Source organism: Protopterus annectens, chromosome 6.part0 (assembly GCF_019279795.1).
Source record: "Protopterus annectens isolate FY-2018-M chromosome 6.part0, PAN1.0, whole genome shotgun sequence".
In the NCBI taxonomy this organism is placed as follows: domain Eukaryota; kingdom Metazoa; phylum Chordata; order Ceratodontiformes; family Protopteridae; genus Protopterus; species Protopterus annectens.
Genome location: NC_056737.1, coordinates 1,180,758,495 through 1,180,784,550, shown reverse-complemented (window position 1 = coordinate 1,180,784,550; position 26,056 = coordinate 1,180,758,495). Strand labels below are relative to the sequence as shown.

Sequence of the window (26,056 nt, the reverse complement as noted above, 5' to 3'; positions counted from 1 at the left end):
TCCTACCTACTCAACCAGTATGGGAGTTGTTATGCATTAAGTCAAACATCATTCTCCTAGAAGACTTCAACTACCCGTACACATCTTTAAACATGTACGCCCAGAAACTACTACCCTTCATTGCTATGAACTCTCTGGACCAGTTAGTCTGCACGTCGACCAGGGAAACACCAGATGTGATCCTTACCAATATGGGACAGCTTTGCTCCCAACTTTCCCCCTGGTCAAATCAGACCACAAATCAGTCACATTTACCTTAATGGGTGAGACTGGTGGTTGTGAAGCTGAAAGAATCTTCTAGAACATCGATATTCAGAGACCATACCAAGGTTAACTAACAAAACGGAGTGATAATGTGGCTAAACTCAAAGCCCCTTCCATTCGGGAAACTTCACCGCTTATCCTTTGCTGTCAAATTCTACACAAATGTAAAATACCTGTAGACACATATGCCCCTCTCAGAAATAAGTACACTAGATTTAAAAGTAAACCCCTGTGGTAGAACCCTAATCCAAACAAGCTCAATAAAAGAAAAAAAATCACTACACATAAAAACTAAATTTCATGTCAAGATGACAACAAAATTTTTAACTTAAGAAACTTTCGAACCTGATCAAATCAACAAAACCCAGATATGAGGTAAACACAGCCAGCTAGGTGAAGGATAACCACAAATCCTTCTGTAACTATGTTAAAAATCTCAAACAGTGCTAGGCACTGCGCAAAGTAAACAGGGAGGGATATATACAAATATAGCTTGTACTTCACCCCTATCCCATCTATGTTCCCAGATCAAATCCATACATCTGCAGCCCCCATGTTGTTCCGCGATCAGATCCATGCATCTGCAGCCCCCATGCTGTTCCCAGAGGCTACTAAGAGGAGGACCCCTGCCCAGCGTATATAACCTCTGCAGACCCCGTCCTGTGAGACCAATTACACAGTCACAAGTCCAATGGTAGTCTGAACACCTGCTCAAGGATATAACATAAATAGAACATGCTGGAGAGAAAAGGATCACAGAGAAAGTACAGTTGTGTACACTTACCATAAATGTAGATGTTGGAGTGTATTCACTGTTGCAGTATTCATACAGTACAGCTGTGTACACTTACCATAAATGTAGATGTTGGAGTGTATTCACTGTCGCAGTATTCATACAGTACAGCTGTGTACACTTACCATAAATGTAGATGTTGGAGTGTATTCACTGTCGCAGTATTCATACAGTACAGCTGTGTACACTTACCATAAATGTAGATGTTGGAGTGTATTCACTGTTGCAGTCATCACATTTGGGTTATCTGCTTGCAGTAGCCCTCAGTCGGCCTGATTAACAGTCTTGGGTCCTGCGTTGGTTGCCGTCTCATCTTCCATGACGTCAGGTAGTCAGGGGTATAAAGCATGCAGCTGACGCCATTTTATAGGTTTTTCTTGCCCCAGATGTCAGGTGCTCCCATAATGGGAAGCAATTATATACAAGGTTACACCTACAACAAAAAGCTGTGTGCCCCAAATCTGGCCCTTCTATTGAGACAGCAGAGCAGGGGTCTGAGGCAGGTGCCAGCAGTGACACACTGTGCAAGAGGGGGTACACCAGTGTTGGCGTGGCCAGTCTGGTGCAATCAGTATCATCCTTGGTTTGTCCTGTTTGATCTTTAGTAGTACTTTGGAGAGGAGAGGCAGAGAAGGAAAGGCATAAACTGACTGTTTTTTCCAGGTGAAGAACAGGGCATCCACTTTCCAAGCTTGTTTGTGGGGAGTCCTTGTGTAGAATTTGTCCAATTGATAGACCTGTTTGTCTCCCCCAGAACTATCTCTGGGCTCCCCCATTTGTTTCTCAACATGTTCAATATCTTTGGTTCCAGTTACTACTGGTGTGGGTCCATGAGATTTCTGCTTAGATCTGCCAGTGTATTTAGCTTTCCTGGCAGGAAATGAGCCTGTAGGTGCACTTTCCACTCGCGTGGGTCCTTGAGATTTCTGCTTAGGTCATCTGCCAGTGTATTTAGCTTTCCTGGCAGGTATTGAGCCTGTAGGTGCACTTGGTAGCTCAAGGCTGTGTTCCACAGAGCCATAGCTAGCCTGCTGAGAGGATATGAGTGGGTTCCCCCTGCTTGTTTATGTACCACCTAACAGTGGTGTCCATCTTTACCAGCAATTGTCCTGGAAGAATGTGGTCCTTGAAGGCTGTCAGAGCATACTGTACAGCTAACTTTTCTTTTTGATTGATAATGATATGCAGGTGCATTTGACCTGGGTTCCATTTGCCCCGAATGCACTGCCCTGCCAAGTGAGCCCCCCATGCATAGTCTGATGAGTCTGTTAGGATTTGGGCGGTAGAGTGAATGGCAGTCCCTTGTGGTGGCATGCCTCTGCCCACCAAAGGAACTATCTGTAGACAAGGTAGGATGGAAATCACTGATTCTAGATCTTGAGAATGGCGACAACATAGGCGTTTTCGATACCATTGTAGTTTCCTCAGATGCAGTCTTGCATATGGAATTAGGAGAATGCAGGAGGCCATGAACCCCAAGGCTTGCAGTATTTGTCTTGCAGATATCAGGGTCTTTGTGGCCATAGGTTTGAAGTAAGCTGTCAAATGAACTTGTTTCTCTGGCATGAGGGAAGCCATCTGGGAAGTGGTGTTCAAGCTTGCTCCCAGGAATACAATTTGTTGGCAGGGTACCAGATGTGATTTCTTTAAGTTTATGGTGTAACCTAGAGAAGTTAGCACTTTTTGTACAAATGCCAGATGATTCAATAGTATGCCCTAGCTTTCTGCCTGAATTAGGCGATCGTCCAGGTATATCTGAATATTTCTTTGCCTGCAAAATGCAATGACTGGAGCTAGGCACTTTCTGAATACCTTTGTGTGCAGTAGATAAGCCAAAGGGCAGTGCAGAAAACTGATAGTGCATGAAGCCTGCTATGAGGCGCAGGTATCTTCTGCAAGATTCCCCGATTGGGATGAGCAGGTAAGCTTCCTTTAAATCCAGTGTTGCCAACCAGGCATCCTTGCCTAGCATAGGAAGCAACTGGTGAAGAGTTAGCATCTTGAATTCTGGGATCACCAAAACAGTGTTTAGGATAGAAAAATCCAGGATAGGACACCAGGAGTTGTCTTTTCTGGGCACCAGAAAAAAATCTTAAGTAGAAACCTTCTCCCCTTTCCCCTTCTAGGACAGTTTGAATAGCCCTCATACTTGAGAGACAGAATTTGCTTTTGAGCCTCTGCCCACTGATTTAGAGGTATAACTGGCCGTTTTGGGTTGGTAAAGTGTGGAAGTGGAATCTGTATCCCTGGGAAACTACATTTAAAACCCATTTATCCTGGGTAATTAGTTCCCAGTTTTTTGCCTGCAGAGCAATCTTTCCCACCAAAGGAGCAGTCAGCTGAGAAGGACTTGGAAGTTTTTAAAGTTGAATCATTGATGCAGTTTACCATGGGGATGTCTTACTACTCCCTTCTTTGGAAGTGGGAGCTCCCCACTGCTTATTCCTGTGCGTACCCTGGGACTGAAGCCCGAGTGTTCTGCTGGGTCTGGGTTTGGACCGAAAAGGCCTGAAGAGGCAGGAAAGGAACAATTCTTAGAGGGCTAATGCCTACTAAATCTTGGAGGCTGCACTTGCAGGAAATCTTTAACAGTTTGCACAGATTTAGCCTTTTCCTCCATCTTAAGTACTACTTCTGCTTTGTTGCCAAACAGGCGGTCTTGGTTAAAGGGAGCATCTAACAATTTAGCTTTAACAGGATCTGGCAAAGATTGCTCCTTAAGCCAAGCATGCCTTCCAAGTACAAACCCAGTGACAGCAGCCCTGCAAGATGCCTCTAGTGAATCAAAACCACATTGCAACATATGTTTACCAACTTGTTCAGCAGAATGCATTAAATCCTGTAAATCCTTATTTTCAGCACAATCAGGAATCAACATAATTTTCTGTTTAAGCACTCCAATAATGTGCTGCTGATAATTTAACATATGAAACTGGCAGTTTAAGGCCCTAATGGCCAAGGTTGCAGAAGTGTATATCTTCTTACTCCATCTATCCAGTGCCCTGGAGTCTCTATCAGAGGGGGTAGGACTTTTGGCAGTAGTAGCTTTAATGCCCTTGGGTACCTGTGAAATGGTCTCAGGATCCGCAGTAGGATTTTTAAAAAGGAACTTGTGAGAGTCAGGAACCATGTAATATCTATCTGGTTTTCTGGGAGCAGTAGGTAAGGAATCAGGGGCCAAGCTAGACTCCGTAAAGGCATCATCAACAATGTCCAGTACAGGGGGGACAGCTAAAGGCCTGTGTTGGGGCAGGAGTAAGAAATTCCTAAGCTTACTTTTAGAATTAGAATAATCCTGGCTTTCCCAGTGGAAATACTCCTTAAGAGTATGCAAGGTTTCACCAAGAGAGAAATCCTCTGGGGGTGAAGTAGAGGGAATATAGTCCTCTGCATCAGAATCCTCATAGGCAGATGAGGGTAAATCCTGGTCATCAGAAGAAACAGAAATTTCAGAATCCTGATCAGAAGAATCATAGCCAAATTCAGTCCTTGGTCTCAGAGGGGGAAGATTGAATTCCCCTGATTAAAGTAATAAGGTCTTCAGCCATTCTTTTCATTTGTTTTTTAGGCATAGAGGTCTGTCCATGTGGTCTGGACGTCGGTTGTCTAGGCATGGATCAAGTGTTAGGCCTTGAAGAAGATGGTGTCAGTTTAATATGCAAGTCAGTAGGCCTGAATACACCCTCAGAAGCCAATGCCTGCACAGCGGCTCCAGACCCATCCAAAATAGAGACATCCGCAGATTCCACAGTTGAAGCATCTCGCGGTATACCGGACCCTGAATGGGTCTCAGTAGAGGCCTGCGAATCTGAAGTAGCGGGTATCAGGGGCTGCGAAAGCACCTGAGTACTGGCGAACTGGCAACTAGCTTAGGAGAAGCATCGTCGGCAGCTTTAGACCTAGGCAGCCTGTCTATCTTTGTCTTTGCGTTTTTTCAGAATGTCGGTAGTCGGGTGGCTTACTGAAGCCATATCTGGATAACTCAACAGAGTACCAAAATATTTAGAAGAAGTATACAGATGACGAATAGTTAGTTGTTTAAATACGGCACAAAACCGACAGCAAGGTACGTCGTGGTCAGGGCCTAGGCAAGGAATACAGTATGAATGAAAATCTTTGAGGTATTTGCTTTCCACAAGAAATACAATTATTGAATTTTACTGACATCGGTTTAGAGCAAGAAAAAGTTTCCCCAATGGGGTACTTGGCTTTAGTTGAAGACTTCGGTTCTGAAACTCAAACGAAAATTTTAGGAGTCAGACGACTGGCACTTGCAAACTGCGTCTGCTTCAGGCACACCACGGCAACTGATAAAATGGCATCAGCTGCATGCTTTATACTCCAGACTACCGGACGTCATGCAAGATGAGACAGCAACCGATGCAGGACCCAAGACTTTGTTAATCAGACCGACTGAGGGCTTCTGCAAGCAGATAACCCATATGTGAGGACTGCGACAGTGAAACACGAAGAACATCACCTCTTCTATAGAACTACACTACACTACACATAAAGCAGAGTACTTGCCTATTTAAATGTAATTTGGGTAAATGGATGGGAAACAGCAAATTCATTCCCAGTTTAGTAACCATGTCCTGCATGGATGAGGCAACAAGTAAATGTGTGCCACGTATCCTTTTTCTGCCCACCTTTGGGTTTTTCGTATAGGTTCATAGGCAAGTACTAGTCTAGCTGCCCAAATCCAGATGATTCCCCTTTTTGTACTCAAAATAGCCTAGCCCATTTAGTTCTAGATTATCACTACCCATCCCATGGATTGATAATTATTACGCCTAATGAGAATAACTGGAATCATACCATTATTTAATTTCAGGGGACCCATACATGGGATAAAGCATTTAGGAACTACTTCTATTAGAAAGTACAGGGGGCAATCCTGGCGTACATTTTCTGTTGCACATGAATATGGATAGAGGTGAACTTATGTGGATGGGAAGTCTACTCTACAGCAGTGATATCCCTCTGTGAGATACACCCATTCCTTCAAACTGTTCTGTTTATACAGAAGAGGTTTAGATCCCTAGACCAAGTACTTCTGATGCCATACGACTTGCCGATGTTCAGTAAAATCCATCAGTCATGGGTCAAAGGATGCCTTGTATGCCAGACACAGATCACCTCTTAGCAGTCTGTAGAATATACAGTAGTGACAGGGCTCTGAGTTAGCCCATGTATAACATGTTATTTAGGCTTTGTATACTTTTAGTGAGGTATCTCTGTGGGAGTTCCAGTTGTTGCATGTGTCGAGACAGATGCACATTAAAAGGGGCATTATATGTAATGACTGGCTTAATAGGGGTTGAGTAAAGGGGGACGATAACATCCACAGATCCAGACACAATCCCATTGTTTACAAACTGTGCAGTATAGAATGACTTTATTAAGACAACAGACGCATGTTGATCAAAAGTTAGGTCACTGTTCCCACATCCTGAATAAATGGATAAACTCATAGGGATGTATTGTCAATGTGCTAGTTCCCTGGGGTAGAAGACTTCCCCAAGCATACAATAATGCATTTTTGGCATTTAGTTTCAGTCCATTTTGGCACTTGTTATTTACTGGAGACTAACTTTCCTGCAGGACTGCCAAGGTATTTGGGTAATCACTGCTCCTTGCTTGCAGTCATCTGCAGACTAAAGTCAGCCATAGCCCCTTGGTATTGGCTTTTACTTCAGAAAAGTAGATGACAAACATGACAGATCCCAGCAAATAAGCCTGTGGGACACCACTAGCAAGTGGTCTTTTAGTGGAGGTAACTTCCCTTATTTTGATTATCTGTGTCCTGTGAGCCAGCTGGCAATTCAGTGGGACAGACAGGGGTTTACTCCCAGTTTATTCAGCTTTTACTATACTTGTCTTTGCTTACCAGGAAAGTGTGACTGGGTAATACCCATTTTCAGCAGAGGCCCGAGAAGAAAAACTCCATTTGCTTACACTGCATTATACCAAGTTTCAGTAAAACACAAAATAATTAAATTTCTACTTACATTTATACACAAACAGTAGCTATATTTATACATTCTAAGGTTTTACAGAGGTGGAAGTTACTAAAGAGAAAGCCCATGTGCAACTTAGTGGACTGTACAGGCAGTAGTTGCGTATAAAACTTGTTTTGTCATTTCAGTGAGAGGTTGAGTGTACTAAGGTGAGTACTTGGAGTGTTGTACAGCGAACCCAAAGTCTCAACCTTGAGATGAGCGCGTGCAAGATCAGGATTGGTTAAACTCATTCACTCCAATGGAGCTCAGGAAGTTTGCACTGTAACTTCCAATGGGCGGAGCCAAAGCCTTTTGACAGAATCAAATTATGTCCTCCCATTTCAAACAAATGTTCATATCTCTGGAACCATAGGAGTTAGGAAAGAAGCATAAATGGCAAACTCTTCAGCACAAACTATTTTTATAATGGTAACATTCTTTAGGTTCTAGGTCTTAAACCAAATTTTATAAGTTACAGTAAACACAGTAACTATTACATTTGTAATATTTTGTAAACTTACAAAATCTCCACAACCACTCAAGTTACACACATACTGTCAGCATTATTTTATTCACCCAGCTGAGAGCTTTCATGTGAGGCTGAGTTCTGTCTGTGTTACTTGGTTGGTGAGATATTTAGAAAAATGTGAAAATTATATCTATATAAATTAATATCATAAAACAATTAATATTTTTACCTGCACTATACAGAAATCAAATATTAATGCAGTTGAGTTTCCCCATTGTGTGAGCGTTAAGAAGAAAGCTTTTAAAACCTTGTACACAGCACAGGTTTTGGAGTAACTGATGCAACTATGTACAAGCAATATTTGACATGTAGAGGCGTCAGTAGGAGGTAACTGCAGATGCACCTGGAGGCATCGCGAGGATGTAATGAGTTAAGATGGTGCATAAGCAGTGGTTTAAAATTAGTGAACTTGTCAAACAGCTTTATTTGTGTGGGGATACTATTCCAGGGGTAAGCAAAGCATTGGGAGTAGAGAGAGTGCCTCCTTCAACATTGTTTGACTTATTTACAATTAATAAAAATTTGTTACTAGAGCGGAGGTACCTTGCTGGTCAGTAATAAGTTGCATAGCGCACGGCATTTTTCTGGATGATAAATGTGTGCTGTAGTTAGTTGTGAATATTTTAATTAGTGGTGCAGTTCAATCCGGTTCAATTGCTTTAATCTAGGACAATGGTGGGTCCCGAGAGGTAGAATGGTGGCAAAGACAGCTACTTTATTGTAGCAGGAGGCAAGTTTCTTTCTTTGAGTATTGTTTAAGTTTGTTAGAATAGGAGGTCAGACTGGGCAGACTTCTGGGTCTGTGGAAGGTCCTTCATAATGAAGAGGAATGACTACAGCTGTGCTCCATTCCCATGGTACAAAAACCAGTGTGGAGGTGGAGACAGAACATAAGGTTAGGGGTGTGACCAACTCATGCTTCATTCTATTTAAGATGCATTTATGGATATTGTCAGGACCCACTGATGCAGTATTTTAGCTTTCGATAGCACTTTTATGACCTGGTCTTGTGTGACAGCTGCAGGAAGACAGTTTCAGATACATCTTGAGGGGGACACAGAGGGGAGAGAGGGGTAAAGTTAAACTTATTAGCCAGTAGGTTTGCTATATCTTCAGCCTCAGTGTAGGTAACATTGTTTACAATCAGCTCAGCACAATGTTGCAAATTATGAATATAATTTATAATAAATTATGCATTTCATATTCAAAATATAGCCTCAGTGTAGGTAACATTGTTTACAATCAGCTCCGCACAATGCTGCAAATTATGAATATAATTTATAATAAATTATACATTTCATATTCAAAATATAATGGCTAAAAGCTAATCAGGAGAATGTAAGGCTAGGATTCTAAGATAGTCAGATCAAAAGCCTACTAAGTACCTATCAGCAAAAAGAAAAAAAAAATAAGTAATGTACAAAAGAAAGGTTACAACTGCAGAATGTAACAGTGTACTGTACAACTGCAGAATGTAACAGTGTACTGTACAACTGCAGAATGTAACACACTGTACTGTACAACTGCAGAATGTAACACACTGTACTGTACAACTGCAGAATGTAACAGTGTACTGTACAACTGCAGAATGTAACAGTGTACTGTACAACTGCAGAATGTAACACACTGTACTGTACAACTGCAGAATGCAACACACTGTACTGTACAACTGCAGAATGTAACAGTGTACTGTACAACTGCAGAATGCAACACACTGTACTGTACAACTGCAGAATGTAACAATGTACTGTACAACTGCAGAATGTAACACTGTACAACTGCAGAATGTAACACTGTACAACTGCAGAATGTAACACACTGTACAACTGCAGAATGTAACAGTGTACTGTACAACTGCAGAATGTAACACACTGTACAACTGCAGAATGTAACACACTGTACTGTACAACTGCAGAATGTAACACAGTGTACTGTACAACTGCAGAATGTAACAGTGTACTGTACAACTGCAGAATGTAACACTGTACTGTACAACTGCAGAATGTAACAGTGTACTGTACAACTGCAGAATGTAACAGTGTACTGTACAACTGCAGAATGTAACAGTGTACTGTACAACTGCAGAATGTAACAGTGTACTGTACAACTGCAGAATGTAACACAGTGTACTGTACAACTGCAGAATGTAACAGTGTACTGTACAACTGCAGAATGTAACAGTGTACTGTACAACTGCAGAATGTAACACTGTACTGTACAACTGCAGAATGTAACAGTGTACTGTACAACTGCAGAATGTAACAGTGTACTGTACAACTGCAGAATGTAACACAGTGTACTGTACAACTGCAGAATGTAACACAGTGTACTGTACAACTGCAGAATGTAACACACTGTACTGCAAGTGAAGGATACAGTTAAAGATCACATGGAAAAGGAGAGAGAGAAAATTACCTTAACTGCATATTAACAGTACCTCAGCCTCCAGTAACAGAAACCAAACACTTGTAGGTTGAAGCATCAGCTCCACCACACTGCAAAAATGTGACATTATTACTCATGCAGAATAAGTACAAGTCCTGTGTTATTTCACTCAGAACAGAGGACAGTAATGATTCTGTGACATGGAAAACGGGTATAACAATTCAAAAATTGAATGGACTCTGGCCAAAAGGCATTTCTTTATGGCCAGTCTTAGGGAACACTACATAAAACAGCTCCAACAACAAGAGCTGTCCCCTGCTTTGTGCACCACAGCTGAGGACCTGCTTTCATTTCTGCTTTTCTCTGTTAAATGTTTGCCAGCAGAAAGAAGCACCAAACTTAGACATACAACTGTGGTTAAGAAAGAATTCAAGAACTGAGTCAGACTTCCTGTTTTAACATATGCTCTAGAACTAAAGTACTTCTTCCAAATGCAGTTCTCTTACGACAGTCCGGACACACACACACACACACACACACACACACACACACACACACACACACACACCTGCCAAAATGTGGAGTTGTGTTAACTTAGAACTAATAGTTCAACATTACATAATACACACACACACACACACACACACACACACACACACACACACATTATCTTGTGAACAGCATTGCCGTGGCTCAAGAACCATATGCTTGCTCATTCCACTACAAGATGCCCCACTCCCAAGCACTCCGTTCCTGTCTTTTTCTTCCAATTACACTACAGTGACAACTTCTTTCTACTAAATTTATTTATTTATTTCCAGTTTGATTACCGGGGGAAGTGCACTGGGCCCTGAGGATCCGTTTTCAGTGGAGGCCTGGGGAGAAAAGCTCCAAATGGACAAATACAAAATACAGAAATATAAAATATGAATGATACATTGAGGTGACCAGTTTTGTACAATAGGAACATTCATTATTACAACTAAGTCACCTACAACTTCACTAAGGTTATTCTAAAAGGTTATACAATTATAAGCTGTTCTTATAGGGTAATTTAAGACAATGCATTATTTGAGCATATAAGCACATTCTTAGAAGGTTATACATTTGTAAAGGTATTCTTATAGAATAGTTTGAGAAAATGCATTATATAAGCACATAGAGAAGAGAGTTAAGAAATCTATTTACAATATTTACATGAAGGGGTATGAGGATAAATAAACCCAGATTCCTCTTCTTGCAGTATATTACAAGCTAGCAATATATAAAGGGGTCCAGTTCTGCAGACTTTTTATACTGCACTGTCACATAAACATTACACCGATTCATGGAAAAAAATAGGTACAGCACAGACTGAAATGCATTACACTAGGAGGACTAACAAAACGTGCATACTTATTTACGTCCTCCTTTTTTACAGATCTGTCTGTACTAACAGAACCTGTGACACAGGTATTCTAGATATTTTTGTATTAATGCTGTATACAGACAAAAGGGTTACATAATAGATAAATCTTGTTTGCATGGTACCCCAAATCCCAATCCAAGAGCTCTGAAATCCATTTAAAAAGATTTACAAAACACAGAAGTAAATTCAGCATGCCAGTGTAATTCAAAGGAGTTAACTGTTCAGTAAACACTCTGCATACTAATTTGCATTTAAAATACGAGCCATATAAATATGAAGTACATTACCCATGCTGTACAAGTAACCTGTCCTTGGTGCATGCTGTACAAGTAACCTGTCCTTGGTGCATGCTGTACAAGTAACCTGTCCTTGGTGCATGCTGTACAAACAGCCTGTCCTCGGTGCATGCTGTACAAGTAACCTGTCCTTGGTGCATGCTGTACAAGTAACCTGTCCTTGGTGCATGCTGTACAAGTAACCTGTCCTTGGTGCATGCTGTACAAACAGCCTGTCCTCGGTGCATGCTGTACAAGTAACCTGTCCTTGGTGCATGCTGTACAAGTAACCTGTCCTTGGTGCATGCTGTACAAACAGCCTGTCCTCGGTGCATGCTGTACAAGTAACCTGTCCTTGGTGCATGCTGTACAAGTAACCTGTCCTCGGTGCATGCTGTACAAGTAACCTGTCCTCGGTGCATGCTGTACAAGTAACCTGTCCTCGGTGCATGCTGTACAAGTAACCTGTCCTCGGTGCATGCTGTGCAAGTAACCTGTCCTCGGTGCATGCTGTGCAAGTAACCTGTCCTCGGTGCATGCTGTACAAGTAACCTGTCCTCGGTGCATGCTGTACAAGTAACCTGTCCTCGGTGCATGACTAGTTCATGTAAAGATCACCGCTGACGTTAACAATCTAACTCACGTAAAGATCACCGCTGACGTTAAGCATCTAACTCACTCTGCACATTAATCTCCGTTTTAAAAGTGCAGGATTCATTTGTGGAGTAATTCAGGTAGGCTGTACTTGTAAACTTCCAGTTTTGATCAGTGCACTACCCTAGCAAAAACAAACATGTACTTATAAGATGCTGCAGGATGCCATTATCAGCTGATGGACTTCCACTAGTTGACACACAGCCACAATAAGCTTCATTATGTGATATATGAAATAAGTGAAGTGCTGTGCATTTCTAATACAAACCTGGAGTTGCTGCAGATAACCAATAACACAGGCCAGCAGAGTTAACACTTCCACCTGTCTGCCATCAGTAAACTGACCACTGCATATGTACTTCATTAGATTTGTAGATCATAGAACAATGTACTTTTAATTACATGAAACTGTTTAAGGTCATTTCACGGCAATTCCTACCACATTATGTCATCAGTGGAACACAACTGTCTTGAGCACTTCTCAGTTTGCTTCAAAAGGAAACACAGATCTGATTCCCGTTTGAAATATCTAAGCTCAAGTGTCCATCAGAACCAGCGCTGCCCTTTTCCCTTTTGCCAAAGCCTATTCTTTTCTCATCTGGGACAGTTATTTTAGCAATAATTCACACCCAAGTGTGGATAAATCACATCACCCACCACAGAGTTGTGGATTACTGCTATTAAACAATGCCACTATTCTGACTTTTTTAATTACGACATTAAACAAGGTACTTTAATGTTCTTTCTTTCTTAAAGTGGTTATCAGTATTACGTACTGCACATGTAAAGGGAATGTACACACCAGCTCTTGCACAGTACGTCACTGAAATTCTTAACTTCTCTTTTAATTATTGCCTTTTATTCTGCATGTGGAACCAAAAACATTTATTTTGGCTCCACAGACATCACAAAGATCACCTTGCTCAATGGCAGACAGTCGCTTACTGTTGCTGTGGAGTCCTCCTTTATGTGCACTCTCAGTCAGTCGCTTACTGTTGCTGTGTAGTCTTCCTTAATCCCACTCTGTCAGATGTGTATTGTTAGTGTCTCGTCCTCCTTTGTTTGCACTCTACAGACTGGAAACCGCTTCTCACCCATTTCAACCAGCAGCACAGAAAGCAGCTGAGAGCTAGATGGCTAGGCTTGTATTTACTGACAGGTACCACATGACTGCTGGAGCCAAGAGCTAGATGGCTAAACTTGTATTTACTGACAGGTACCACATGACTGCTGGAGCCAAGAGCTAGATGGCTAAACTTGTATTTACTGACAGGTACCACATATGACTGCTGGAGCCAAGAGCTAGATGGCCAAGCTTGTATTTACTCACAGGTACCACAAGACTGCTGGAGCAGAGAGCTAGATGGCTAAGCTTGTATTTACTGACAGGTACCACATGACTGCTGGAGCAGAGAGCTAGATGGCTAGGCTTGTATTTACTGACAGGTACCACATGACTGCTGGAGCCGAGAGCTAGATGGCTAGGCTTGTATTTACTGACAGGTACCACATGACTGCTAGAGCAGAGAGCTAGATGGCTAGGCTTGTATTTACTGACAGGTACCACATGACTGCTGGAGCAAAGAGCTAGACGGCTAAGCTTGTATTTACTGACAGGTACCACATGACTGCTGGAGCAGAGAGCTAGATGGCTAGGCTTGTATTTACTGACAGGTACCACATGACTGCTAGAGCAGAGAGCTAGATGGCTAGGCTTGTATTTACTGACAGGTACCACATGACTGCTGGAGCAAAGAGCTAGACGGCTAAGCTTGTATTTACTGACAGGTACCACATGACTGCTGGAGCCGAGAGCTAGATGGCTAGGCTTGTATTTACTGACAGGTACCACATGATTGCTGGACTTTTTATTGAATATGCCTGATTTTCAAAGAGCAAATTGATCACTCTGTCCAATCAGCATGTAAATTCTTATCATTAATGTTTTACTATAAGACTGGTGTTTGAAAATCTAACCACAGAGGCATATATTTTACTAGAGCAACTGTTGCGGTCCTTTACATTCTGTTTTCTTTGGCAGTATTACTTGGAATTTGGGAGTTTTAAGTGACAGAAGCTATAGTGAGAGGCTTAGACGTTGGTGCTGTCCTTTTTTATGTCCTGTTTTTTTCCAACAGTATACCTGGAATTTGGGAATTTTAAGTGGCAGAAGCTACAGCAAGATGTTTAGATTACAAACTTATTAGAATTATTTTCATCTTGAGGAGTCAGTCATCAAGTAGCAGTAACTGGAAATAGAGACTACATATGCACTTACAGATTTTCTACTGGTCTACCTACAGGAAAAGTACAGTTTTGTACCTACCATAAATGTAGATGTTCGAAGATCCACATTGCTGCAGTCCTTACACTTGGGTAGTCCGCTGTCCTCGGTCGGCCCGAATATCAAAGTATAAGGCTGATGCCGGTCAAGGCGCATTTCACTGACATCAGGACGTCAGGGTACAAATGCGCATGACCGACGTCATATCCTCAGTCTTTTCTTGCCCCAGATGTCAGAAGACCCTAAAAAGAAAGGTCAAAACCAAAAGACAGCAAACAACCAACCATCCTAGCACTAAAAATATGTACAATATATACAAGATACACCATATTAACAACCCAACCCACACAACCGCCTCTAACTACAGAGGGGAAGGAGGGAGGGTAAATTGGACTGCAGCAATGTGGATCTTCGAACATCTACATTTATGGTAGGTACAAAACTGTACTATGTTCTTCATCTCACATTGCTGCAGTCCTTACACTTGGGTAGAATCCCAAAGCAGAGGTAAGGGAGGATGGCCAAACTATAAGGAAGCAGGAGCTGCCAAAATGCCCTGCAAAACAGCAGTGGCAAAACCAGCCCTAGATTTAGAATAAAGTGGTAGGTGATAATGTCTAGAGAAAGCATGCACTGAACTCCAAGTAGCTGCCTCCAAAATATCCTTAGTTGCCACCCCCCTCAAAAAAGCTGTTGAAGTGGCAGTAGCCCTAGTGGAATGAGGCCTAATCCCAGCTGGAATCTCCTTGCCATGATGGGAATAACAGAAAGCAATGCAAAACCCAATCCACTTAGAAATAGTTTGTTTTGACACAGGCTTGCCCTGAGAACTCAAAGCAAAAGAAACAAATAACTGCTGAGACTGCCTGAACCCTTTAGTTCTGTCCAAATAATATCGCAACTGCCTGTGTACATCTAAAGTGTGCAAAATCTTTTCCCCTTTATTTTGGGGATTTGCATAAAAAGTAGGCAAATGAATAGTTTGGTTTAAAGCCACACTAGAAACCACTTTAGGCATAAAGGAAGGATTAGTACGTAAAGATACCCTATCCTTATGGAAAATTAAGAAAGGCTCAACCGCCATAAGGGCCTGCAACTCAGACACCCTTCTCGCAGAGGTAATGGCCAACAAAAAAGCAGTCTTCCATGATAAATATTTCAACTCGGTAGTAGCTGCAGGCTCAAAAGGTTGTAGAGTGAGTTTCTCCAACACAAAATTGAGATCCCAAGCAGGAGTAGGAGCTCTCGTGGGGTCTTATATTCTTTGCCCCTCTAAGAAATTGCTTGAGCAAAGGATGAGAAAACAATGATGGGTCACAATCATAGTGAGCCGAAATTGCTGCAGCATGAACCTTAATAGAAGAGAAGGACAAACCTTTGTCCAGTAATTCAGTAAGATATTGAAGAGCCGCACTTAAATTAGGCTCAGAAACATCAAAATCCTTTGCTGTACTCCAAAATAAAAATCTCTTCCATTTATCTGCGTACACTTTCCTTGTACTAGGCCTTCTAGCTTCCAAAATAACCTTCAAAACTTGCTGTGGAAGTTGAGACCCACTATGGTTCAAAACAGAATATGCCAGGCTGTTAGGTGAAGAGAGTGAAGCTTGACATTGAGCAAATGACTGTCCTCCTGAGACAACAGGTGTGGAATCGAAGGTAAAGGCCATGGAGGTTCCCGTACCAGGCTTCTCAGTAGGTACCAATGCTGTCGAGGCCAATCTGGAGCTATCAAAATCATCCTTGGCTTGTCCTGTCTGGCCTTTAGTAGTACCTTTGGGAGGAGAGGCAGTGGTGGAAAGGCATACACATGAAGATTGCTCCAATTGAAAGAAAGAGCATCCACTTTCCAAGCTGTGGGATGAAACCTTTTCGTGCAAAACTTTGGCAGCTGGTGGTTTAGTGGAGAAGCGAACAGATCTATGTCTGGAGTTCCCCATGACACTGTCAATTTCTGAAATACATGAGGATCCAATTTCCACTCGTGGGGATCCATGATTCGTCTGCTCAACACATCTGCTAAGGAGTTCTGTGCTCCTGGCAGAAACCTTGCCTGAAGATTTAGCTGTAAACTGAGAGCAGTCTCCAACAAAATCATTGCTTGCCTGCATAGAGGATAAGAATGTGTTCCCCCTTGCTTGTTGATGTACCACATGACAGTTGTGTTGTCTGTTAGAATCAACACCTGTCCTGGAAGAAGTAAATCCTTGAAAGCTATTAATGCAAACTGGACTGCTAACATCTCCTTCAAGTTGATATGTAGATGTTGTAGTCTGGCAGGCCACTTGTCTTGTATCCACTTTCCATTCAGATGAGCTCCCCAAGCTTTGTCTGAGGCATCTGTCGTTAGAATCTGACTCGCCTCTGGCCGGGTCACAGAGAGTCCCTTGTTTAGGTGACATTCCTGAGCCCACCACAACAATTCCTTCTGTATGCAAGGTATTATTTGAATGACAGTGTCCAGATCCTGGCAGTGCTGTGTCCATACATTTTTGAGATACCATTGTAACTGCCTCATATGCAGTTTGGCATTGGGAAGCACCAGAATACAAGATGCCATGAACCCCAAGGCTTGAAGGACTGTCCTTGCAGTCAGCCTGGACTGATGAGACAATTGATGAAAGTAAAGGGAAAGATTCTTTTGTTTGTCCGGGGTCAAAAAGGCCATCTGGGATGCTGTATTCAGTCTCACACCCAGAAAGCACATGTCCTGAGAGGGTACTAGACTGGACTTTATTTCGTTCACAGAATACCCCAGGCATCTTAGCACTGCTATCACATATTCCAAATGATGAAGAAGCTCGTCCCTTCCTTGAGCCAGAATCAGGCAATCGTCCAAATAAGGATAGATCTGTATTCCTTTTAGCCTGAGGAAAGCTATCACTGGAGCCAGAACTTTCGTGAACACTCTGGGCGCAGTAGATAAGCCAAAGGGCAATGCAGAGAACTGATAATGAGAAGTCCCAGCCCGAAAACGCAGATACTTCCTGCAACTCAGTCTGATAGGAACATGAAGGTAAGCCTCCTTGAGATCCAAAGTTACCATCCAATGGTCTTTGCCCAGCAGAGTAGCTGTTGTAACGTCAACATTTTGAACTTGGGAATGTCCAGATAAGTGTTGAGGGTAGATAAATCCAAAATTGGTCTCCACGTGTTCCCTTTCTTTGGCACTAGGAACAGGCGAGAATAAAATCCTAGGCCCACTTCTGGCATAGGGACCGGCTGTATGGCCCCTATTTGAAGTAACAGAGAAATTTGCTTGTGAGCCTCTACTCTTTGCTGAGGAGGAACGTCTGGCATGCCTTTGAAAGGAGGCAAGGTATGGAAATAAAACCTGTAACCGTGGTGTATGATATCCAGTACCCATCTGTCTTGGGTAATTAAACTCCAATTTTCCTTGAAAAGTGCCAACCTTCCTCCCAAAGGTGCTGCCAGACGAGAAGGCTCTGGCAGCTGAAAAGGTAGGTCATTGGGCCTGTTTACGAAAGGACTGACCCCTGCCCTCACCCGAAGACTGTGCAGGTGAACTCCCTGTTCTAGGCCTGAAAGAGCCCTGAGCTCTGCCCCTACCACGCCTAGACCTACCCCTAGACTGGGAATCATAAGAAGGATACGTCCACCCCTTGGTAGGCCAATTTCTACTAAACTTCGGAGGCTGAACCTGCAAAAAATCTTTAACAGTCTGCATAGACTTAGCCTTGTCTTCCATTTTCTTTAAGACTGCCTCAACAGGAGAACCAAACAACACATCAGATTGTAAAGGAGCATCTAAAATCCTTGTCTTAACATGGTCAGATAAATTCTGATCCCTCAGCCAGGCGTGCCTGCGAAGAACTGACCCAGTAGCAGCCACCCTAGACGAGGCCTGTACAGCATCAAAACCACATTGCAAAGAATGCTTACCCACCTGTTCAGAAACATGTACTAAATCTTGTAACTCTTTACAATCAATACCTTCCGCCAGAGCATCAACCTTAGACTTCAATTGTGAAAGGAGATAGTTTTGGTATTTCAACATGTGAAACTGGCAATTCAAAGCCCTCATAGCTAGAGTGGAAGAAGTATAAACTTTCTTTCCCCATCTATCCAAAGCCCTGGCCTCTATCTGTAGGAACCGGATTCTTGACAACAGAAGCCTTAACACCTTTAGGCCCCTGACTAACAGTTTCTGGGTCTGCCCTAGGACTCTTAAAAAGATACTTATGAGCTTCAGGCACCCTGTAATACCTATCCGGTTTAACAGGAGCAGGAGGCAAAGAATCAGGATCAAGAGAAGCCTCTGTAAAAACATCTTCCACCACATCCAAAACAGGAGGTATAGCCAAAGGCCTATGCTGGGGTAAAACAAAAATTCCCTAAGCCTTTTCCTGGAATCAGAGAAGTCCTGACCTTCCCACTTAAAATGCTCCCTCATGGAATGAAGAGTCTCTGAAAAAGAAAAATCCTCAGGAGGAGAAGCAGAAGGAGTAGAATCATCCACATCAGAATCAGAATAAGGAGAATACTCCTGCAAGTCTTCAGCCGAAGACTCAGAAACATCCGAAGCCTGCTCAAAACTCCCTAGCTCAGGTTCCACCCTAGGCCTCTTATCAGGAGGGGGCAAAGAACCCCTAATCAAAGTAATCAAATCTTCTGCCATTTTAAGCATATGCTTCTTGGGCACAGTTCCTGAAGAACTAGGGGTGACACCAACTGAAGCTAAACCTGGCCTGCCTCTGGGAGAAGCCTTGGAAACAGAAGGAGAGGGCCTAACCACCCTAGGAAGGGAGGGGAGTACAGTAACCTGAGAAGCCCCTTCAGCCTGACCTGCCTCCAGAGAGGCCACATCCTGCAACAACAAAGTCTCTCCCTGGGATCCCAAAGAAACCTCCGGTGGAACCACCGGCTCCACCGACACCTCTAAAGAACCGGCGTCCGGTACGGACGGTTCTTCTAGCCTAGGCTTAGCTGCTTTGTCCTTGCGCTTCTTCGAAGAAGCGGGCGTCGGAGCATCCGACGGCATTTTATAATTGCACCGCTTTCCGAAGACTAACCTGGCACAATCTAACCTTCTCTTTATAGTGCGCTTATTGAATCTAGCACAAGAGCGACACCCAACAACGTCGTGCTCAGGCCCTAAACAAGGAATACACAAAGTATGGTAATCTCTATGCGGTATCTGTTTCCCACAAGAAATACAGTTATTCACTTTTTCTGACATCCGGTAAACCACTGAGGCAAGAAAAAACTAAAATATTCCCCAACGGGGTACTTAGCCAACTTTGACTCGGTCTGAAACTCCGAAATCGAAAAATTTCAGAATGCCAACCGGCACTTGCAATGCTGCTTCTGCATCGGACCATGCGGCAAAAAAGACTGAGGATATGACGTCGGTCATGCGCATTTGTACCCTGACGTCCTGATGTCAGTCAAATGCGCCTTGACCGGCGTCAGCCTTATACTTTGATATTCGGGCCGACCGAGGACAGCGGACTACCCAAGTGTAAGGACTGCAGCAATGTGAGATGAAGAACATCATACTGTTTTTCCTTTCTTTTTGCAAATGAAATACTACTTTACATGTGAAATCAGATTTATACAAGTAAAGTTTTAATCTATTCATTTGAGAAAGAGTATAGTTTTTGCCTTGTCTAGAGAAGGGTGTTCTCTCAGCACCGGTGTGGCTGTTGCTATTCTTTCGGGGGTGGGGGGGGGACTGTCTAGCCAACAGCTACCACAAAACTGTGTTGGCTGCCACACAAACAGGAATCCATAACTTTTGTCTTGGTACAAGAGGTGGCGCCTGATTAGTGGCAGCAACAAGTGGCCTGATTAGTGGCAACAGCACAGCTGCAGACGTATCCAGCAGCCTCTCCTGGAAAATACTGTGAGCTTTTGTGTATATGAAGAACAGTTTGGTTATTGTCTTAGTTTCTGCTGGTAAGTTGGAATTACACAGCACAAAACTCAGGATGAGTGGAGTGAAATCCAATGATGCAAGTAATTATAACTACCTTGCTCTGGAGCTGAGAATGTACATTTGTCCTGGGTACAAAAAGATTGCTTGAATATCATACATAAATTTTGGCAGAATGTCATACATCTATTCTCATATATACAAAACACAAATGCAAGCCAGATGAGAAAGAAAAAAATCCTGTTACGAGTTCTCAATAGCAAGAAGGTCAGTGAAGCACCATATACATAATGAAAGTAAGCTGTGGACAAAACTGACTTGATTTTTCATAGCCTTCCCACGGACAGCTTGGCAGTCAAAGTAAATGTATTCCCCTAAGTTCTTCTAGGTCACTTTAAAATGAAACAAGGATTCCACTAGTTCTTAACATGGATAAAAATAACAGCATAAACTGAGCAATGCTTTTCAGTACTAATACTTCAGACAACAGCTTCAATGTGTTGGAGGCAAGCAAAGAAGCTAGAAACACAAGTATAAAGCTGGTATTTTCATCCCAAAACAGTAAGGCTACCCAAACCATTTTCAGAACAAAGGAGTACAAAACAGGCTTCCAGCTCACATGGAATGGTGCAAAACTAGGGGAATAAAAGTGGCAAGCAAATACCTGTAGGAACATTACAGATCTTATTCATCTCTAGACTGCCTGTGAAAGCAGTTCAAACAGTATTCTTTCAAATGGGGTTTCTACGTGTTTTAGTGTCTTTGACACAAACTTTAGAACCATAGGAATTCTCACAGAGAGCACTGTTAAAACAACAAATGGACAGAAGAGAACAGAAGAATCTTATGACCACCACTCACCTCGTCTGTACCGTGATCCTGCAGCTCCTTGTAGAACTTCAAGGAAATGCTAATCAATAGCTTTGTCTTGTCACCACCAGGATTTGAAATGTGATAAAGGACGCCATCAAAATCTGTAACAAAAAAGAAAAAAAAAGAAAAAAAATACTACACTCTTCCCAAATTGCCAAACAGTGGCCTACAACAAGCTTATACACAAAGTTAATCATTTTCCTTGCAACATTATTATTCACATAAAATATTATTGCAGCTTAACAGGTGTCACACTGCACACCTTTACCTTAACAGGTGTCATGCTGCACAACTTTACCTTAACAGGTGTCATATACTGCATACTTTTACCTTGATGGACACCACCGGGGCAACACTGCTCAATGGAAGACCTCTCAAAAAACATTAGAATTCACTGTCGTTTTATAAACCTAAGTGACCAGTACTTGGTTGCCTTCAAACGCCAAGTTCTTTGTCGTTAATATTGTGAAACATTGCTGCTAGTACTTTCAGTGTGTTCCCCCATCCTCACAGCAACATCACCTAACAATGACTGGTCAAGAGTCCCCAAGATTCCCCCAGGGGTAATACAATGACAGAAAAATAACTATCATGGAGAATGATCATACAGTTCGGCAAAAACATGGCCTCTACTGATTACCACATCAGAGTGGGAGGATGGCATAATGGTTAAGGAGTTTACATTGCAGACACAAGGTGCAGGGTTTGATTCTCACGTGGGGTAATTGGCTAGCCTTAAAATGGCCCACAAGGGCAGTTAGCCTAATACTAAACTATGAACCTATGAGGGCTGCTCAGGGACCTTAACCCACCAAAAACAACAAGAACACAAAATAAATGATCATAGGAGGTTACTATGCTAATACTGTTTAATTTTACTACTGTGACTCCCAATGGTAAAAGAGTGTCGCATGTACTGCAACGCCTAATGACATACCACAACACTGTCATACCGTAAAGGAGTGTCGCATGTACTGCAATGCCCAACGACATACCACAACACTGTCATACTGTAAAGGAGTGTCGCATGTACTGCAATACCTAATGACATACCACAACACTGTCATACTGTAAAGGAGCGTTGCATGTACTGCAATGCCTAACGATGTACCACAACACTGTCATACTGTTTTATTTTACTACTTTGACTCCCAATGGTAAAGGAGTGTCGCATGTACTGCAATGCCTAACGACATACCACAACACTGTCATACTGTTTTATTTTACTACTTTGACTCCCAATGGTAAAGGAGTGTCGCATGTACTGCAATGCCTAACGACGTACCACAACACTGTCATACTGTAAAGGAGTGTCACATGTACTGCAATGCCTAATGATGTACTACAACAATGTCATACTGTAAAGGAGTGTCGCATGTACTGCAATGCCTAACGACGTACCACAACACTGTCATACTGTAAAGGAGTGTTGCATGTACTGCAATGCCTAACGACGTACCACAACACTGTCATACTGTAAAGGAGTGTCGCATGTACTGCAATGCCTAACGACATACCACAACACTGTCATACTGTAAAGGAGTGTCGCATGTACTGCAATGCCTAACGACATACCACAACACTGTCATACTGTAAAGGAGTGTCGCATGTACTGCAATGCCTAACGACATACCACAACACTGTCATACTGTAAAGGAGTGTTGCATGTACTGCAATGCCTGATCATGTAGCCCAGGCTGGTATGACCCTGACCTTGAGCAGCATATTACCCTCACCTAGAATGATGCCACAGTACAAAGACAAAATGATCGATTTTAACAACTGGCTAAAATGTCGGTGTCATTCAAAGGGGATCCAGTGTCTATCAGCCTGGGATGACATGCTCGACAAGCCACGTTGCTTCGCTAGGGACAGCTTGCACCTGTCACCACTGGGCTTTCGGATATTGGCAAAGGCTCTTGCCACCCCCATAGTGCCTTTTTTAGGCAAGGCTCAGTCAAACCCACCCCCATAGACAGCACAAGGAACAAGAATCGAAGGGTAATGCTGCTTAACGCCAGAAGTCTTATCCTCAAGATGCACGCACTCGAAGCTCTCCTCAGTATGGAGAACATCAATATCTGTGCAGTGACAGAAACCTGGTTCAAGGCTCCAGAGAGCACCCCAGCACTACCAGGCTATACCTCATATCATGCTTTTCGGCCACAAAACCCGGACCGAACCACAAAAGGAGGGGGAGTTTCCATATTTATCAAGGATATCCACACCTCCAGGTTAGTGGCATTGCACGAAGTATCGGAGATCATTCATGTGCAACTAACAGTGGGCAAGACTGCTTTTCAGTTTATAGCATCCTACAGACCACCCTCTCAAAGTCAGGAATCCCACTCGGCTTTCCTGAAAACATTGGAGAACATGAAGATCTCTCCGAACACCATTATATTGGGCGACTTCAACTACCCAAACATTGACTGGGAGCACTACTCAAGCCCCAGCACCTTAGCCCAAAGGTTCCTGGAAATTATAAACTCAAATGCTATGGAACAACTAGTCACCACTCCCACAAGAGGGGACAACATACTAGACATGATCATTACCAACATGGGGACTCTATGCTCCACACCAGAAGTATATCCCTCATTGGTAAGATCAGACCATAAATTAATTTCACTGGATGTCCACATCCCACCCCACCCCAGCCCAGAAAACCACAGTGAAAAACTTCTCAAAGCGAACTTCTCACTTCTCAAAACCGAAGTGGAATCCTTCAAGGCCCCAGGGCCAGTGGAAACTACGGCCCAAACTGCAGAATCCTATATAAACGCATTCTACGGACATCTCCAGGAATGCATGGATCATGCTATCCCAAACAAAACCAAGACCCAATCATCCAAAGGCAGGCATCCAGTCTGGTGGACCCCTGCCATAAATAAACTGTACAACAGAAGGAGGAAGCTACTATATGATAGAGCAAAATCCCTAATAGGGAAGGCATCTCTGATCAGTACTAGCAAAAAATTATGATCCCTCAAAATCCTCCAAGGCCAGCTTCGAGAGAAAAATTGCACAGGACACCAAAGACAATCATAAAGCTTTTTTCAGTTATGTTAGGAACCTGGGATGCAACTCCCAGACTTGTTCTGAGTGGATTCTAAACGACAAAAAAATACACTGAACCCACAGACAATCGCCAATATCCTGGCAGACAGTTCAGTGCAAACTTCTCCACCCCCCCCCCCCCCCCAAAAGAGCAAGTATCTATCCCGGCAGAGGGCTGCCTCCCAAACATCTCTGATGCTCAGGTGAAGGCTGCCCTCTCCAAAGCAAGAAACACTGCTTCCATGGGACCAGATGGCGTCCCAGGTTGCGTCCTACATGAACTCCAACAGGAACTAATCCCTCAAATAAAACAGCTATACAATCTCAGCCTCACTACAAGATATGTGCCCACAGAATGACGTACAGCAACAGTGGTCCCACTCCACAAAGGTGGAGCCTCTACGGACCCTGGAAACTATCGCCCCATAAGCCTGACTAGCTTAGTCTGCAAGGCTATGGAGAGGATCATCATGGAGCTCATACACAAAGACATTGGGGACCTACAGACACTGGATCCTACCCAGTTCGGCTTTGTCAAGGGCAGATCCTGCCTTTTGAACCTGGTTGACTTCTTCGAAACGGTCACCAAAGCCATAGATGAAGGGAAGGTAGTCCATACAGCCTATCTTGACCTTGCAGAGGCATTTGACACAATACCCCACTCGGGCATCATAGATAAGCTATCCAGCTTAAATATAAACCCCTATGTCACAAGATGGGTCGCAAACTGGCTCAAAGACAGAACCCACAGAGTGAGAGTTGCTGGAGCCATGTCAGACTCGAAACCGGTCACAAGTGGCATCCCACAGGGTTCTGTCCTGGGACCACTCTTGTTCGGTATATACTTTTCCGAGGTACAGGCAAACGTGGGAGGACTATGGCTCACCAAGTTCGCAGACGACAGCAAACTGGGCGCCATAATCGACTCTCCAGCTGACACAAACATCCTTCAAAAAGGTCTCACAGAGACAGACAACTGGTGCCAGCACCATGGTTTAAACCTAAATGCCAAAAAATGTATAGTCATACCCTTTGGCAAAATAATATGCCCACAAATTACCACATAGGCGGAAACCCATTAACTACAGAGAAAGTTATTAGGGACCTGGGGACCCAAGTTGATAGCAATCTCTCCTTTGAAAACCACATTGCCAAAGTGGTTAGAAAGACCTTCTACATAGCCCACCTCATCACGAAGGGTTTCACATCTAGATCAAGAGAGGTAATAGTGCCCCTTTATTCATCCCTCATCAGGCCCATCACAGAATACAATGCCCCTTTTGGGATGTACCTTACCAGACACCTGCAGCAATTGGAAAGACCCCAAAAGTATCTCACCAAGAGGATCAAAGGTCTCAAACAGATGCCATATCCTGCTCGGTTAAAAAAACTCCAGCTCTACTCAGTTGCATACTGCCTAGTTCGAGGCGATCTATGCCTGACATACAAAGCTACGTCAAATCCAGAATTAATAGACATGCTCCACCTCAGTAAATCTAAATCCCTTAGAGCCACACGCTCGAGGGACTTGAACCTCAGCACAGAAATAAATAGAACTTGCTGGAGGGACAGGATCATAACCCAGAGGTTCCCTTCACTCTGGAATAGAATTCCAGTTCATGTGAGGCAGAGC

At 43.1% G+C, this 26,056-nt stretch overlaps 1 protein-coding gene across 1 annotated transcript in view; it reads right to left on the bottom strand.

Annotated features, from left to right (window-relative positions):
* ARPC2 (actin related protein 2/3 complex subunit 2) overlaps positions 1–26,056 on the bottom strand; it is an 855,630-nt gene that overhangs the window by 676,400 nt on the left and 153,174 nt on the right. Inside the window, exon 3 of the mRNA XM_044074812.1 lies at positions 21,352–21,464. Coding sequence (XP_043930747.1) covers positions 21,352–21,464 — 113 coding nt within the window. The remainder of the gene's footprint in view (positions 1–21,351; positions 21,465–26,056) is intronic.